The sequence below is a fragment of the Phaenicophaeus curvirostris genome, chromosome 6 (genome assembly GCF_032191515.1).
Source record: "Phaenicophaeus curvirostris isolate KB17595 chromosome 6, BPBGC_Pcur_1.0, whole genome shotgun sequence".
Taxonomy (NCBI): Eukaryota; Metazoa; Chordata; class Aves; order Cuculiformes; family Cuculidae; genus Phaenicophaeus; species Phaenicophaeus curvirostris.
Genome location: NC_091397.1, coordinates 6418464 through 6437213, shown reverse-complemented (window position 1 = coordinate 6437213; position 18750 = coordinate 6418464). Strand labels below are relative to the sequence as shown.

Genomic DNA, 18750 nt, shown 5'->3' with positions numbered 1-18750 from the left:
GATGGAGCAGGCACACATGAAAGAGCTTGGAAAAGAACTGCCATGTGGTTACTGCTGTCCCACAAGGCGATGCTCCCATATCCTCATCCCTTTGGAAGGAAATTTCTTTTGTAGACTTGCTTTGTTGAAAGCTTTTCAAAACTTTACGGTGTGTGTGGAAAATATTTATGAACATAATGTGATTTCACTTCCTCCTCCCATGCTCTTTGGAGACCTCATGCTGGCTCCTGAGGAGAACAGGAGAGAACAAACTATTATGTTTTAAATGTCATTTCAGCATTTGCTGCATATTTTACATAGTGATTTGTGGCATCTGGTCAAAATCTGCCCTCTATTTGATTTTAGGAGTGTGGTTGGAAATATCTTAATCTTGTCTTTAATCTCTAATATTTTCTGTCACTGAGGCTGCAAAATTTGGGGCCTGTGACAACCTTCTTGGTAGCTTATTTGCACAGTGCTTAGCCCACAAGGGTCCATTTTTCATGCCAGAGTGTAGTCATTGCTGTTACAAGCCAAATAAATGGTCTGCTTGATGCTTTTATAAATGCACACCTCAAATTTAAGAAAAAAGCAATCTCAATAACTATATGCTTGTTGGAAAACTTGTGCTCTGTGGGGAAAATGCAGCCTCTCTTCTATAGAAATCCTATGTGGAACAAGGCATTTTGTTGGTGTAGTGGTGGAAAGGAAGATAGGAGGTGCCTCCTCAAAGCAGGACGAGTGGAGGAGTAGTTGGCATTTGGCTGTAGTAAAGGTCCAGCACGAGGTGGCGTCTTTGGGGATGGTCACACATAGATAACAGACAGCAGCTCAGCATCTTGGGAAGTTTGGCTGGGTGGTCTGCAGCTTCACGCTTTCTCCTCCACCCTGCGCTGCAGACAGGTGGTTGGTCATGGTGCCCTTCTTGGATGCGTAACTTTATGTTCATCGAGGCTGACTTGATTTTGGTTTTATTCCTTGGGCATAGCAGGGGAGTGTGTGTATGTATTAAAAAAAAGAAAAAAGACATTGAGGCTTTTTTGTTTGTTATTGCTAATCCGGTTTTAGCTCTGCTGTCCAAATTGCCTCGTTTGTGACCCGAAGTGCATTTAAACGTGAACTGCAGAAGCACCGCAGCATTAAATGCTTTTTGATTGATCTCCCTTATGGTTTTATTAAAGAACTAAAACCTTTTTGGGAAGACAGATACAGTTAGCAATGTGAAGGGACAAATCTAATTACATTTTGGCTTTGTCCTTAGCTGAAATGCTGCAAAATAGGATTTTTCTAATGGATAGCTAAAATGATCTCTTCTTTAAATAAAATATAGAAGTGACCAACTGAGTTCAAGTCAAAAATGCACTGCTTCCAAAAATTGATTAACTGCTGGCAACGTTTTTGTCCTGCTGCACACAAGTCCAGCTGGTGACCTGGCCAAACCTCCTTGGATAGCTCTGCCTGGCCAGAGGAATGATTTACTAAACCTTTCCCTGAGTGATCCTCCCCTTTGGGCCAAGAGATTAATCTTATCGGCTCTGCATGTGTGTGTGTGTACACTCAGTATTTCACTAAATCGAATAACGCTGTCATGTCATTCAGCTCCAGCTTTCCTAAACAGGAACATGCCTGTTTTTTATGGACTTGTAAGAAGGTGGGATGCTGCATGGCCTTCGCTGGATCCCTTTTCTATCCATCCTATTTGGCTTAAGATACCAGGGAAATTATTCAGAAGAATTAAACCTTTATTATTGCATTCTTTCCCTGAGCTGATAGTAGTGACTCTTAAAACATGCTCTCTATATTTTACAAAACAGATTTTACTAGCAGTTTCGGGGGAAATTGTAATAAAGATCTAATTCTTTTGAATATTTTCTATGTTACTTTCTACTGACTTAAGCCCCAGTTAAAAAAGAGATATGGGGGGGGGGGTTGCTACACAGATGTCTGTGGAAGCTGTGAAGCGTGAGTCATGGTGTGAATATAGAAGTCCTGAGTTGTCATCCCTGGTGAGCAGGGAGGATGTATTTCTTAATATTAAAGTTCCTTTTTTAATTTTAAAAGAAAATGACTTAAAGCCTACTGTCCTTTTGAGACTGGTTGTCAATGGCATCATTGCAGGTTACCATGGCAATATATGCTGAGATAATAGATTAACAGCCATTGATTGACTAGAAAACGTAGAGCTCTTTTATCGTGGGATATGCCAAATGTATTGACAGAAAGCAAAATTCAAAGTAATAGCCTCCCTTGGCATTACACCATTGCTGTTCTCAGGGCTGCATGGGACCCAGTTTTACCTGATTTGGCTTAAGCACCAAACCATTTTGAAACAGTTGGTTCTTTACCAGTTTTTTTAATAAGCCAGGGCACTGCCCATCCTTGCATCCAGCTAGCTGGAAGGGGCAAGCCCTGGGTAGCTGCTGGCTCTGTGCCCGAGTGTACGCTGGCCGTGGGGCTCCTCAAAAGTGAGGTGAAATTTGGCTTGAAAAGGGAGTCATTTCTGCTACGTGAGGCTCCGCCGTTTCAAGGCGTTTGTGAAAGAACAGAAGATAAAAGCAACGAGTCTTTAAATTGTCGTGTACAGTTACGTACTTAACCACAGATGTCATCGCTAGTTTGATGCTTTGCCTAAAAGTGTATTTAGACACTATTATTTAAGTACAGCAGGAATGAAATCACCCCGCTTGGGGAATAAGCGCTGGAGCAACACTTACTAATCGCAGATTCATTATCAGCTCTGTAGAGATACAACTGGGTGGTCTCTCTAGAGCAACATTTTCCAAACTTTCCCAGTTGCAAGCCTTCCACTGGCTTGATTTTGAAAATCCAAAATGCTGGCAATAATTATTTGAATTTCTTTAGTTTGCAGTCCAGCACATAACTTGTGGGCAGGTGTCTGGGAGAGGGAGAGCTGGGAGGCTCAGCCCTTTTTCTCTGCCCACCAATGCCTCCCAGCATGCTTAGATCATGGTCCCCCCCACTAAACGATGTGCCAAAATTCAGGGCCAGGTTCAGAGGCAGCTGGTTTAGCATCCCTGCACGCGCTGAGCAATGGGAAGGGGCGGGTGTGAGCTGATGCTGATGGCTCATCCCAACAGATGCTGCGCTGCAAGGTGAGCACCCAGCAGCCTTTTACTTCCCAGCTCTAGCCATGCTGTGGTTTGAGGAATAGCTCTTCAAAACAAACCCAAGCCTCAAACAAAGGGCCTGACTTTCATAATCACACATGCAAGAATGCATCCGCAGTTGCTTAATTGCTACATGCAATTACCCTCCAAATTAGAGGGCAATTACCCCAATTCAGTGTACAATCTCTGTCATTTTATATTATAAAATTACATGTACAAATAGCTATATAGGGACATAACTAAGTGTTTGCAAATAACTTCAGTTGCATACACAGTTTCATGTATAAAGCCCGGTGGTTTTGACAGTTAGGCAAACAGACTGTCTGGTAAATCACTCAGTGTTTATGCAGACTATTTTGACACATCCCATCTTTTCGTATACTTTCATTTTAGGTTTTGAAAAGGGGACAAGCAGAGATAGAGAGCTGAGATTTACAGCAGCCTTCAGCCTTGGGGAAAATATTCCCTATGTATCTAATTATGAGTAAGGAGCCCAGCAACTGCTAACACCTAGACCCATAGTTGCTACACTTGATCTTGGCTATAATTTAGCAGCTGTTGGATAATAACACAGCCTCAGTGATCTGTCGACAGCTTCAAATTAGGAGAGCAGAGTTTAGTCTTAGATCAGCAGCAAGGTCCCATGCCTCAGCAGGCTGAAGTCCTTCAGTTCAAGAGGACCCTTTTTAATGAGCTTCCTGTGTGCCTTGCGACTCCCAAGTAGAGGAGAGAGGTCTTCCCACGTCACACGGTGTTTTGACTGTTCTTTCCATCATTACTTGCCTCAGACAGGTTTTGGGGGACTTGCTTGGCAAAATCCTAGTGATGTTTCAGAAACCCACCTGCTCCTGCAAAGCCTGATTCTTCCTCAGACTTTGATTTCAAACAGGACTTCAGACTTCGTTCCTTAAGTGACTGTTAGTGGACCATGGTATTAAAATGTTTATGGGTTTTGCCTAGCTGCTGATACGAGGCTTTTTCCATGGAGAGAACTGGGGCTGAAAGCAGCAGGCTGCTCCGCTGGAGATGCTCCTGCCTGATGTGCACACTCCTGGTTTGCTTGCTCAGCGTTTTCTGTGCAGCCAGGTGGTTCTGCCTGTGGTAGTTTCTGCAGACATGGTTGAAACATCTCCCCTGCAAAATGCAAATGTGTGCCAGGGGCCAGCAGCTCCTTCCTGCATTTATACTTCTTGCCTGTACCTAATAGGGAGTCCCTGCTGGGTAAGAAATGGCTTAAACTTTTGCTTTGTGGCTGCCATAGCTTGGTTACTTGAGAGGGGAACGAGAGCCCATGAATTCAACTAAGTTCTGACAGCAATCTTCCAACACTTGCTTAGCAACAGGTTATATCTCATTATACACAAGTCCTGTTGACTTTCTGCCAAAAGCTTAGCGTGGATGTCCAAACCAGGCGATACCACCAAATGAAGGAAGTCAGGAGCTCTCCTACCACGTGTCAGTGCTGGTTTGAGGGAGACAGTGGGAAGGGGAGACCTTATTGCTCTCTACAACTACCTGAAAGGAGGTTGTGGAGAGCAGGGAGCTGGCCTCTCCTCCCGAGTGACAGGGGGCAGGACAAGGGGGAATGGCCTCAAGCTCCACCAGGGGAGGTTCAGGCTTGACATCAGTAAAAATATTTCATGGAAAGGGTCATTGGGCGCTGGAACAGGCTGCCCAGGGAAGTGGTTGAGTCACCTTCCCTGGAGGTGTTTAAAAGACAGGTGGATGAGGTACTGAGGGGCATGGTTTAGTGATTGATGGGAATGGTTGGACTTGATGATCCAGTGGGTCCTTTCCAACCTAGTGATTCTATGAGAGAAGGTCAGCACCAGGGGCACACAGCCCCTTTAGTCCATTTCAAGCTGTGGCTTGTGACCGCACCCATAGGCTTTCAAGAGAAGCTTTTTATAGCCAGAATTAATCCTGTCCCTTCCCTCAGCTGCTCAGGTGTGGTTCGACTCTTCAAGTTCCCTGAAACTAGGTCATGGTGTCATGGTTGAGGATGGCCCACTCAAGTCCAGGCCAACCCTCCTTATGCTAATGCATCAACTGTGTCTGGTGGAAGGAGGCAAATGCTTCCTGCATCCGTTCTGGGGCAATGCCCTCTAGTTTTTCTTGCAGCTTGAAATGACAAGTAGAGCATGGTTGATCTGTGCCTTCCCCACCTGTGTTGCTCTGCAGAAGTCCAGATCAATGCTTCTTACAGAGCTCTGGCAGTACTAGAGGAATGGGCACTTCCGTACCCATTGCCTAAGAGGGAAATGAGAGGAAGGAAAAACTACACAGCTTCCCAGAGGTGCAGGCACAGAACTGAGATTTCCTCCTCTTAGTCACCACCAGTCCATCATTCTCCCTTAAAGGCACAAAAACTGGTTTCAATTCCACCTCCCTCCATTGAGCTGATGGTTTTAATGCAGATAAAGCAGTTAGCTACAAACTCTGGTCTCTGCATGATCCATTACAGAGTAAGGTGTGAGTGTTTCTTGATGAGCTGAAGCAGCAGGTAAATTAACACCCAGTCCTGGAGCTGTGCCCCTTCCTGCTGAGACCATTTTGGGCACAAACAAAAGGGTTTCTTGCAGTCCTGAGCACTCAGTGGGATGAGGATCCTTACCAAATGGTTTTTAAAAAGATCTGAAAGCAGTTAGCAAACGCACAGATTTTTTTAAAGCTTCTTACTGCACACATCCTTAGGAGGTGTCTTAAGGAAAACATGCATGTATTTAGTCATCCAAAACTTTATCCGTGCTTTTATTCAATTCATATAAACTTTGACAGCGAGGGGAAAACTGCAAAAGGCCTTTTTCCTGGCGTGGTTGCTGTTTGATGAGTTGGTTTTGCGTGTTTGCAAGCAGATCTTAGTCTTCAGCTGAAACTTGTTCCAGAAAAGACAACTGTCTTGGGGGAAGGGAGCCTGGGCTCAGCACAGGATTTAGCAGCCTCGGTTTGTTGGTCCCAGAGCCGATTACAGCTCCTGCTTCACATCTTTTTAACATTCCCTTTTCAAAGCACAGTGGAAGCATCAAATCTCACCGCAGCTTTGTGCGTTGCGCTGGCCCTTGTTGCAGGTGGAGAAAACAGAGGCTACACAATATTGCTCGAGGTTACAGATGGAGGTGGCTGAGCCAGGATTAGATTTTTGGGTCTGTTTCCCAGGCAAAGGGTTCATTAAACCTTCCTGTTTTCTAGGGGATGGTATTGAAGAGGGAGAGGAAATTTCCGTCTAGGGATTCGGTTTGGGATGATGGAAATGATATTACAAAATGTATTTGAAGGACTAGGCCAGAAAGTGATAGTGAATATTAACTCTCAGGTATCAGCTGGAAGCCATATGTAGTATTGCAGTGAAGCTAAGATATTTTCTTACTCCTTTGTAAATAAAAAGATAACGCCCTCCCTGCACACAAGACAATGTTCTTTAGATTTCCTGCTGATTTAACCAGTATTTAGCAAAAATGCCTAATCTGCCCTAACAAAGCATGGTGTAGGTATCAAGAGAACAAATATCACAGCTTTAACAAGTAGTGTCAATATTGACGTTGTTCTGTGTTGAGGGACATCGGTAGGTTGTTTTTATTATAGCAAGCAACTCATCAGAGGAAAAACTTAGATGGAGCTTTCCAAGCGCTGATAAAACCTGCAGGTGCTATTGAAATTGAGCTCCTGTTTGTGCTTTGAATATAATTTCCAGTCTCAGAAGTCATAAAGCTGACTTTCTCATACCCCTCCCTTGCAGTCTCTTCCACAGTGCAGATTAAATATTCTTCCCCAAAGCAGAGTTATTGAAGGATTGAACACCTCTTCAACTTGCAAAGAGATCTTTCTAGTCTGATGAGTTTGCTCTGTATCATGAAAATTACACATTGCTGAGTCCAGGCATTGGTATCTGGAGCAGGCTGGACTTGTGCAGAAACTGTGGTTTCTCCTGCTACCTTCTTGCAGTTCTACTTCTGTTCTGTGCTCTTTGCTTGATGCCTACTGGCAGTGGAAGGTTGATTCCCTACTGCAGATCAGGCTACATTCAATAGCTTTAATGCAATCTCTAGCTCCAACACTGTCTCTGAAGTCCTCTCCACGGACTGCAAAATTGGAGGTGCATCTCCTGCTGCTAGGTAACAGCTTGAAAACGTGACAACATAAGGAGTTGCAAGCTGTGGAAAGGAAGGTCACGATCCACCTGGCATTCTGCTCACTTGGGACAAGTCGTTTAATCTTGGAGTGTTGGATTTTCAGTTGGAAGTAATACTCGCTTCTCCAGCAGGTTGTTGTGAATGCTCTTAACATCAGTAGCAGATGTGTGTTCAGGTATGGAAGCAGTGAAGCTACAGGGACCTGAAGCCTGTGCCCAGGCTGGGTGTTTCCTCTGCTGGCTGCAAACCACTAGCTACTCAGTGTCTTATGTAGACTGAACTGTATCAAATCACAGAATAACCAGGTTGGAAGAGACCCACCGGATCATCGAGTCCAACCATTCCTATCAAACACTAAACCATGCTCCTTAGCACCCCATCCACCCCATCCATGGGCCTGTTCCAGTGCTCAATGACCCTTTCTGTGAAGAATCTTTTCCTCATGTCCAGCCTAAATCTCCCCTGGTGGAGCTTGAGGCCATTCCCTCTTGTCCTGTCCCCTGTCACTTGGGAGAAGAGGCCAGCTCCCTCCTCTCTACAACCTCCTTTCAGGTAGTTGTAGAGAGCAATGAGGTCTCCCCTCAGCCTCCTCTTCTCGTTTGCCACGTTGATTGGGAATCACAGCCTGAGTTGCATTTATATGGTACAGACATGGCCCTGACTGCCTTAACATTAAAGGTTGCACAGCCTTTGGAGAAGGCAATCATGAAAGCACTGAAAAATTTTCCAGCCAGAAACTTAGTTCAGCATTTTGAAAAGGTCTGGCTATTCTGGGAGCGTAACCGTTTCATTTCACCATCCTGTGGGACCCATTCATGTTTTCTAACCATTTGTCAGCACGTTTTATTGAGATACCTAAGTTTTCCATGACTGCAATCCATCAAAATAATGGCCAGGTCTAACCTTGCCTTAGGTTGGGTAATCCCAAAGAGAGATGGCCACAGGGCATCTCGGGATTTCAAAAATCACTAGCTTCATGGTACCTTTTCTGGGTGTCTGCTTATATGTTGTGTGTTTGTTTCATACTTGTTTTAAACTACTTGTCAAAATGCCACAAAATTAATTTCCAATTGAAGTGAGGATTTCTAGTGCTTGAGAGAGAACAGGTCGCCTGCAGATATTAGTGTTCCCTTATTTGACTCCATTTTTAACGGATGTGTCTGTAGTCATGTTTAAGCTCTGTGGGATGGTGGCCATGTGGGAATTGTTTCGTTCGGGGCAGTAGGAAATCCTGTGGTGCAAGGCTCTACAGGGGAAAAGACCAACAAGCTATGGAGACTCCTTTGTTTGTGGTGGCCAAAAGTCTGTTTGGGTAACAGAGTTGCTTTTTACTGAAGGTCTTGCTTGAGTGGAGAGGCAGTATGAGCTTTTATCGTGTTGAGACTTAGCCAAATAAGCTGGAACTGAGATCTAAGTGAGGAATAGGCACTGGTCTGGCCCTTACCTGCAGGATGGATGTTATCTATTCTCAGTTACATCTTACCCATGTAAGAAACCATTTATTTTTAGGTGTTGTTTCCCAGAATAGAGGTGGAAAGGGAGGGTATATCCCAGCAAACAGCAAGTAGCACCCTAGGAGGTTGTCCTTCCTAAACAGGGTTTCTGTAGTTAGAAAATACTGGGTATGATTTGCCTTTTCCATCCTTCCGTTAGGGTCACGTGGTTGAAGCCCTGGCCACAGGAGACCCAGAGGGGTCGGGGTGAGGTCTCAGCTGGGCTCTTGGCTTCACCATGAGCTCCTGTTTTGAGCTTAGGCAAACCTGACCTCTCTGTTTCCCACCTTACACCGGCAAAGGAGAAGAACTCTCCACACTGTGCTGAAGCTCACATTGATGAGCTCCTTAGCTCCCAGGGGGGCAAATGTATGCATCACCTAAAGTATAGCTATGTGGAGATGTCTCTCTTGGGATCTGTTTCTGATTTTGCTTGAATGTATTTTGGGGTTTGAATTTTGCTTCAGGACCAGGCCATGGAGAGGCAGAGACAAGGGAATGCATTTACTATAATGCCAACTGGGAGCTGGAGAAGACCAACCAGAGCGGCGTGGAGCGCTGTGAGGGGGAGAAGGACAAGCGGCTCCACTGTTATGCCTCCTGGAGAAACAACTCGGGCTCCATCGAGCTGGTGAAGAAAGGCTGCTGGTTAGACGACTTCAACTGTTATGACAGGTAATAGCCTAACTAGTTTTTCTGAATACAGATTTAATTGTTCCTCTAAGTGCAAAAGCTCATGATTTTTGCATCAAGGAAAAGAAAGCAAGTACAAGTGAATTGGCCCATTCATCCCCTGTAATTACTTCTGTTGCTAATGCAGCTCTCAGAATTGTCACTTAACTGCCTTGACTTTTAAAATAGAAGCTACAAAAGGCACTTCTGGGGATTTTTTGTTGTGTAGTTTGTTTTTTTTTCCTTAGCAAAACTTTAATAATTCTGGCATGCGTTTAAAAACGTGTCCTGTACCATCAAATGAAGAGCAGTGTGTTCTTCCAAGAGCATTTGGCGATACAAAGGAAAACTTGGAATCATTTGGAGCTCTCTAGAAAATCACAGATATCTGGGGGTGGTTAGAGGTTGAGATAGTCTGGCATTTATGATGTTGCAAAAAGTTTTGCTGTTCTTCAGCTGACTTAAGAGATGGGCCAGGAGAAAGAGTCAGGCAACAAAAGCAATATGTGTGTTTGTGTGTCGCTGCCTGTAGCGAGCTGAAAAGGAGTGAGGTTTTATAGTACAAAGGTTCCAGTCTCGTTAAATAGCTGGGAAAATAAACTGGTCTTTTCTCGTTTCCCTTGATACAATTCTACAGAGGGGAAAAGAATTACAGCTAAAGAAAATAGCCCTCTGAAGTTTCACAGTTTAAAAGGACAGTGCTCAGTAACTCTGGACTCACTCAGCGTTTCTCTTAAAAAAACTCCAGTGACTAACCAGCCAGTTCAAACCCAACCCTTTGAATAAGGATTAACAGGACAGAAAATTCAACAATTTCCCTTGGTTATATCACCAGTGTAGGCTGATCTTACCTTTGTGCAATTCCCAGCTGTGCATCTTTGTAGCTTCTCTTTCCAAAAGTTTTAGGACATCAGGTCCTAAGCCATGGGGCTTAAGCTGGGACTAGATTTGTCCCTTGGCTGGAGAGTTTTGTGCTCGTTGTCTTAGCTTATCCTCACTGTGAGTCTTTCCTCATCTTCCTTCTATTATTAGCACTGGGGTTACTTTCCCACCACACCTATTCCCTTGCCAGTTGTGTAGCCAAGTTCTATATATGGTTAAATTTTTATTCTTTCTGATAAATCAATCCTCCTTGGCCTATTAGTCATCTTAATGCTGATCCTTCTGAGAACAGCGGGTCACTCTAGTTTCCTACTTACAAGCAGAAGTGTTTACTGTAAACAGATTTCTCTTTTCAGTGCCTGCTCTCCTATACAGTGACACTTGTATTGTCACTAAGTGTCTCTGTGCAGGGATGTAGTGGTTCTTAAACTTTGTCATAATGTATTGCTCTGTTACAACAGTAAAAAGTTTCCAGAGCTTCTCACAAGCCTTTTTGCAGCCGCAGGTTGAGCATCAATTATCCTGCAGCCTGATTCTTCAAAGCCGCAGTTCCAGGGCAAAGCTAAAAGATCTTCTGAGAATTAACAAACAGTACAAGTGTTGAAAGCAACATTTGAAATAAAGGTTAGCTCTAATTAAATAAAGGCTGTTTAAATGGAGTCTTTTTTTTTTCCCTTTCCCTTGAGTGTCCTCAGCAGTTTTTCATGCAGGTAGTGCTCCATCCCAAGGTGGCAAAAATGGCTAAAAATATGATGTTTTGACGGACAGTGCTGTGCTGTTGCCCTTTCTGTCTCTGTCTTCAGCATCTTTGGATGACGAGCTCCTGTGTGCAGCCTCAGGAGATGCACCTGTATCTGCCAAAGTGTCCCCTTCTCTGCCAGGCTGCAGCTCCTCTCCTAGCACAGGGAGTGTATACTGGTCTAAGCCAAATGCTGCCTACTTCTTGTCGCCAGAAGGTGAAAAATTCAGGATGCAAGTGTTGGGACATTGGAGATGATGGCTTCAAACTCTGTTCTTTATCTTAAGGAAACAAGAATGTGGCATAGGTACATTTAAGGCTATAGGAAACAGGTAGTGTTGAAAAAATTGACTTGTGTGCTCTTGGTTTATTTACACAGCCACATTGGAGAGGCTGTGTTCACATTCCTTTGAAGACCACATGAACCACTATGAAATATGCCCTCTCTGCCATAGAAAAATGTGTCATTCTCTCCCACAGTCTCATTTGTAATATTTGCTAAGTGTAACATGTCATATGTACCTGGATGGCTGCCCTGAGCGCACACCAACTCAAAGACAGGGGTAATGAATTACAGATGTGGAGCAGCCTGTTTTCACTCATTAGCTTGATTTCTTAACCAGCAGATTTAGCAAAGGATGTGTTTTCTGTTGAAGACTCCAATACTGATGCTGTTAAACCCTAGTGCCTTGTTATCTGATTTCACGAAAAAGCATCTGGAAACATTGCTTAACTTGTTGAAACATCTTTGTTCATTTGAATAAGTCAAATAGCTGCTTTTTTTTTTCTTTGAAGTTCAAAAAATTAAAGCCTGAGTAACAAACCAAGTGCTTCCCAGCTGAGATCTTGCATGAGAAACGTCAGCTAAAGCTGCTTTTTTTTGCCTCAGAAGGAATAAAGCATTGAAAACTACCCTGAGTTATGATTGAATAACCTTCTCGTGGCAGTATGTCAGTGATACCACAGAAAGGGAGGCTTGGCATGGGTTCATAAATGAGTAATGATGTCAAACACATATGATTGTTTTGCTACTTCCTCCAAGTGGTCAAAGGAAGGAAATTATGCATATAATTTAGCTGGGCTTCAGGAAATAGTTTGATACAGTTCTCTGTGGAAAGCAGCTCTGCAACCCTAATAACTAAAAGTAGAGGGTAACGTAGCAAAAGGTGGCAGGGAAGGGAAGCAGGCATTTAAGAAAGAAATGGCTGCTAGGGCACTGTAACAGTAACTGCACGTGTGTTCTGGCATTGATTTGTGGGAGAGGGAGGATGTGTGGAAGTGGAGTTGGTCTGATCCATGGAAGTCCCCTAACACACTGCACAGTCCGTGGAAGGAAACCTTAGTGCTGAGTAGGCTGTAGTGCTGCCTGGATAAGAAGCGAATGTAAAACACGAAAGCTTCAACCTGATTTTCTTAAAGGCTTTTGTGCAGGAGTAAGATTTTTAAAGGAGAAGGAGATGGCACTTTAAAATTAAACTTTAAAAAAAAGCCCAAGCCCAACAGCTGCAGCCTTCCTCCTGCCTGCAGCAGGACTGATGTTGCTAGTGTCTGGTGCCTTTTGAGTGCCTACAGTGATGCTCAAGGCTGAGAGAGCAGACTTAGCTCAACCCTTGTCATATGTACTTTATGACACAATCTTTAATTGCATGATCAAATACTTCTCTCCCCTGAGAGCGTGCATACAGGCTCCAGGAAAGACACTGTTTAGGGAAGGAGGGATCTCCATCCTTTTTCTGCTTCTCATTCAGTTAGCAACAGCGGCTGTTATTTATTACTTGCCATCTAATGCTTTTGGTACATATGGAAGCATTTGTTTCCTCTACGATCTTTTCAGGGATCCTTGCTATTCCCTGGGGTATTTGAGTGCCAAGTTGTGTTCTGTAAGTGGAGATTGCCAATCTGTGCAGTGCAGCAGCAGGAGAAGTCGCATGAAGAAGGCAATTCAGGGCAGGTTGTCTCCTAAAGACAAGATGCTGGAGTTGGCTGACATATTTTTTTTTTCTTCCCTTCGTTGCCATGTCTGTCCCACCTTGATGCAGGCAGGAGTGTGTAGCCACAGAAGAAAATCCTCAAGTGTTTTTCTGCTGTTGCGAGGGCAACTATTGCAATGAGAAATTTACCCATTTGCCTGAAGTCTCTGGCCCAGAAGGTGAGTGACTGGGTGGATGGGGAGTGGGGGTCTCTTCCTTTAGACCCCAGTTTATAATGACTTTGAGTTCTTGGATGTTGAGCAAAAAAAATCATCTGACAGGATGCAAAGTAATATTTTGGTTACACCGTCGAGACATATTTCTGCTATGGCTCTTTAAGAAAAGGTTTTTAAGGTTGTTTTACTTTGTAGTTAAAATGTGTTGTACCAACACCTTGTTATGCCATCAGTAAGGATTAGGTTTACTTTATGGTGGACGTTCATAGTGGGATATTACAAAACAAAATCCCACACAAGGGGAAGAGGGCAGAGTAATTTATATAGCATGGATTAAGACTCAGACTCTTAAAAGGTATTTGACACCTTCTTCGTTAACTTTCGTGGGTCACAGGTCTGCAAATACCTTGAGTATCTGTGACTTTTGTATCTTCTTGCTATTTTATTGGTCTGGGGACTGAAAGAGAATGGGGGGGTGTGTCAGCTTTCAGAGTTTGTGGATATACTTCAAGGAAGAAAAGAGATAGCAGGTTCTTATTCAGAGGCTAATAGAAAAATGATGATTCTTCTAGCAGTGCACTTGCTAAAGTATCATTCAATAGAAGCTATTAAATCAGGTGGATCTTTTTCTTAGGATGGTTTAGTTTACTATCAACAACCTGCATCTACTGAGATGTTCCAATAGACCATTATCAAATTTTCCTGGGCTATCCTGTTAGGTTTCTAATTGTGTACATGGGTTTTATTATCTCCTGTTATTAATGTACCCGTAGCAACCTAGTAGCAAATACTCTTTCTCTCACAGCTTTTTGTTTAATTTGGCAAGTCTTGCTATTTTTTTCCTTCCCTGTCTCCAACATAGCAACATGGCTCCATTTAGTATTCCCATTGTTTGTGTCTCAACTGCACTGATGTAATTTGGAACAAGAACTACTGTGGGAATAGTGCATTTGATTGTGGCTCCAGCAGCATTTTACTAAAAACTGACATCTTGTCAATCACTGTAAAAGGCAAAGCAACACTACAAGGGATTTCATACTCTCTTAATACATTCAAAAGGGTTAAGAGGAGGAAATGTTCTGCTTTTATGTATTCCAGCAAGAAATACCCATCTTAAATAAAGGTCAGATGGAGGCTCAACTTGCAAAGTGTGGTTTGGACCATTGTAACTCCATTACCAATAGCCATATGGGAAAAGGGTAAACTGCGGAGCCTTATGAATACTGTTGAATGTGACGGGATATGCCACTAAGTAGTTTCAGCTTTGGAGGAGAAGGAAAGATGGGGTTTCGTTGCTACCTGACAGTGTTCTTACATCCCTGGAGGGTCCTTCCCCTCTCTTACCCTGTTCTTTTCTCAGTCATATACGAACCGCCACCGCCAACGCCCTCCCTACTCAACATCCTGGTGTACTCGCTGCTTCCCATTGCTGTCCTCTCCATGGCCATTCTCTTGGCCTTCTGGATGTACCGTCACCGCAAGCCTCCCTACGGGCACGTTGACATTAATGAGGTGAGAAAGTCCCTTCCCTTTATTTGGACCTTACAAAAGGCATTGAGGCTGTTCAATATACGTGTTCACATCCACTTTTGCTTTATTAATTTCAAGTGGCCTAACTTTTTGCATCTATCTTCTTGAAGTTGGTGGTACAGTTGGTCTCCATGGTGGTGTTAGCATCCCTTGTGAGGCTGATGAGTTTAGATGGCATTATCACCATGTCTGAGATTCCTAAGGGATGGAGTCACACAGCCCTGCTTGATGGCTACTCTTCCCCCAAACCCTCAAGCTTGTTGCCCGATTTCAGCCAACTTTGCAGAGGAGCAGAGATCAGAGAGATTATTAAGTTCTTACCAGCTTTACCGGGCAAGAGGAGATGCTTTCCCTGGTGAAGCTTAATTTTCATGAGCCATCAGAGAATGCACGCAGGAGGTCATCCTTACGGCCCAAAGCCATTGGGAAGTGGTCCTTGCTGACTCTGCTGTGCCCTGAGCTTTCTCGTTTTTTCTGAAGGGCCGAGCAGCTACCTCTCCCTCCATCTTCTGCTCGTTGCAGCCCATACTGTGAACCTTTCTCATCTGAAAGTAGATAGCACAGACCTCAAACCCCATGGGTCCCACAGGGTTGCATTGTTATCGTGAACAACTGCAGAGTTTAAACAGATGTAATCTTTATGATGCTGACAGACCTGTTTACTGCCCATTGCTAGGATTATGTGAAACAAGCCTGATGAAGTGCAAAGCAGTGGGAGATTTTAGGTGTAGTTGGTTGTTGGGTCACAAAGATCAAAAAGTTCCTACTTTTGGCAGGAGGTAGCCTTGAGGTCATTGGTATTTTACAGCCTAAAATAGCTCTTGCTTTGAAAACATGGGAATTCAGGTTTTGCCAGAGGACAGCAGGCGATGTATGTTCTATACAAATGCCCTAAAAAGCAAGACAGGGAATTATGGGCTCCTCTTGCTGCAAACAACACATCTAAATAATTTGTATTAAATGAAATGTGACTTGGCACCGGAACAGGCTGCCCAGGGAGGTGGTTGAGTCACCTTCCCTGGAGGTGTTTAAGGCACGGGTGGATGAGGTGCTAAGGGGCATGGTTTAGTGATTGATAGGAATGGTTGGACTCGATGATCCGGTGGGTCTCTTCCAACCTGGTTATTCTATGAGTCTATGATTCTATACACTTCTTTGCCCTGACACAGTCTCTCCATCCCTCCCCTCCCATTGCTTTACAGTCCAGCTTGTGACAGTGTTTTTCTCTTGTGCAGGACCCTGGCCCACCACCCCCTTCTCCCCTGGTTGGCTTAAAGCCTCTCCAGCTCTTGGAGATCAAGGCAAGGGGACGCTTTGGCTGCGTGTGGAAGGCTCAGCTGATGAATGACTACGTAGCAGTGAAAATCTTCCCTATTCAGGTGAGAAGGGCATCACATTAGGTTCTCACTCATCAGGCTTCCTTGCTAGTGCTGATGTGCTCTAAGTGCCTACGGAAGTGTTTTTAAGACCATAACCAAGATGCATTTGGACTCTTCTGCTGGGTGAAAATGTTCAAGGACCTTCCCTTCCTATACTTTTCTCTGTGTTAGCTCACCATCAGATACTTCTTGTAGTAGTAGTTGTTGCAATAAGGGCAAACCCAAGCATATTTTGAAGTCTGGAGGGTATTTTTACTTCGTCCGTGTTGTTAAAGTCCAGCAAGGCAGCCGGTAGCTGCCATGCTCTAAGTGCACACAAAGGACCAAAGACCCAGCTTTGTGTGTCCTGCCTGGGTAGATTGTAAATCCAGACTTGAACCTAGCAGACAATTTGCAGCTTACAAAGACACAGCCCTGGTGCTGCAAAAGCTAATTGCACTGTAGCATTTCTGTCAGCTCACATCTTCAGCTCCAGGAAGCCTTTGAGGGCTCCTGACTTGACTCTCGCGGAATTGCAGATGGAAAGAGCAAAGCAATCAAAAGTAAAATGAAAGAATGACTGAAACATCTTTGTGCTTCTTTGCTATCTCCTTCTTCATTAATTTTTTTGCCTGTTATTTGTTGACATAGCATTGCTAAAGGAGATTTGTACATCTTCTGTCCAAGCCAGCTGTGACCTACTAGTAAATACTCAATAGAGCCTAGATTAGGTTTTGCAGTTGTAACAATTACAGCACAGGCTTTATTCTTGCAAGTATTCTTAGAAGGAAATCCTGACAAATCTTATTTTTCAGTGAAGTTTGGTTTGGATTCCTGCCGCTTCCCCACACATGTGCTTTACGAATAGCTGAGGATAATTTTGGAAAAGGGAGACTGAGAACAGACACTTGCAGTCTTTCTCAAGCATCTGCCTTTCAGGAAAACAGCCTCATTTTGAAGGGACACGTTACATGTGAACACCAGAGGATGATATTAAGATTACTGTGAGCAGCTTTGACTGAGCTGAAGGAGCTGTTTGCTTTAAAGGGAAGCATGATCTTTGATGGTGCATTTCTTCCTGCTTTAGGATAAGCAATCTTGGCAGAGTGAGAGGGAGATTTTCAATACTCCTGGCATGAAGCATGAAAACCTTTTGCAATTTATCGCAGCAGAAAAAAGAGGGACAAACCTAGAGACAGAGCTCTGGCTGATCACAGCTTTCCATGACAAGGTAATGTATCATTGCATATATCTTTTGGGAAGGCAGAGAGGTGGCTGGTGTGAAGCAGAAGAACTTAGTGTCTATATTCCCCTAGAAACTCCTCTATGGTCTCTGGTGAGCCATCACTCAGTGGTCACAGAGAACTAATCCTGCTCCCCTCCTTCAAAGGCCCTTCTTTTTACCTTTCAAGGCTTCCTACACAAACATAGGATTAATAAAGATGGGACCTGGGGAGTGAGAGAGACCCAGAAGGTCACATCTCACATACATGGTGGTCATCATGTCTCAGCATGCATAGATGAGCATGTGGGAGCCAGGAGTCACAGACCTTTGCAGTCCCAACTCACCCCTTGCCGATGGGCTCAGTGTTTGTGTTTGAAACTCAGAGCATATCTCTCATTTCATGGATTGCTTTAGTTATCAAACATGACTAACCCTTAAAATAAAACAAACATGCACAAATCCGGGGTTGAGCCAGCAGTGTTATCCCTCTGTTTAATCCAAGGTCTACTGAGTCAATCATTGCCACAACCAGCTGATACAATGCATCATCTTCTTGCATGGAAGGTTTTCCTCTTTCCTAGGTTAGATGCATTGTTTTGAGATGATTTTGTCCTTTTCTTACCTTCCTCTCCTTCCCTGGCAGATCAGTAGACTCCTTTTAGATATCCAAATAGTTTCTGTACTGTCAAGGGCTAGGGACTCATGAATACTTCTGGTTTTTATTTCTCCTTCCTTTTCGTTTTCACTAGTGCTTTTTCCCCCCCTGTTCAATCAATGTTGAAATTTCTCAAGCACTCATTAAAACCATTTTCTAAACTGATGAGTTCGCACATCTCACGTAGCAGGGTCTGTGACTAAAAACATACAATGTCCTGTTTTCCAGGGCTCTCTGACGGATTACCTGAAGGGTAATATTATCAGCTGGAATGAACTCTGCCATGTTGCAGAAACAATGGCCCGTGGCTTGTCCTACCTACACGAAGATGTCCCTTGGTGTAAAGGCGAAGGACACAAACCTGCTATAGCACACAGGTACAGCCTCTACCATTGATGCTTTTCAAGTGCTGTGTAAATGTTGAAGTGATGCTGTTGAATGGAGTAGGAGAAGATTGTGCTTTTAGGAAGTAAATGCCTTTTAACCCAACAAATGCTATGCTAAGACAAGACTTTTTTTCACCCACATATGAAATGGTGAAGGGCAAGTGAGCATCTTGTCTGTGAAACAGTCAGTATGGTTGGTAGTGGTTTATGGCAAATGTCTGAAGGGTAGGTGCTTCCCTCTTCCATCAACTCTTCTCTTGACATGTAGTGGGAAGGGAAATCTGGTTGCTGCAAAATTGCTCTTTGAAAGTACTGTGCTTGATAAATCATGTTACAATCCATCTATTTCCATGGCCGTATCAAGTTTTGGATCCTGTTTTTCCCTAACTGTTTTAGATCAGTAACTCCACTGTGTGTCTTATCACAG

The 18750-nt window shown here is 43.8% G+C and overlaps 1 protein-coding gene across 1 annotated transcript in view; it reads left to right on the top strand.

The window, feature by feature from the left end:
* ACVR2B (activin A receptor type 2B) overlaps nt 1–18750 on the top strand; it is a 106421-nt gene that overhangs the window by 71274 nt on the left and 16397 nt on the right. The window contains exons 2-7 of the mRNA XM_069859265.1: nt 9198–9405; nt 13063–13172; nt 14530–14681; nt 15935–16078; nt 17145–17288; nt 18166–18314. Of these exons, the coding sequence (XP_069715366.1) occupies nt 9198–9405; nt 13063–13172; nt 14530–14681; nt 15935–16078; nt 17145–17288; nt 18166–18314 (907 nt within the window). The remainder of the gene's footprint in view (nt 1–9197; nt 9406–13062; nt 13173–14529; nt 14682–15934; nt 16079–17144; nt 17289–18165; nt 18315–18750) is intronic.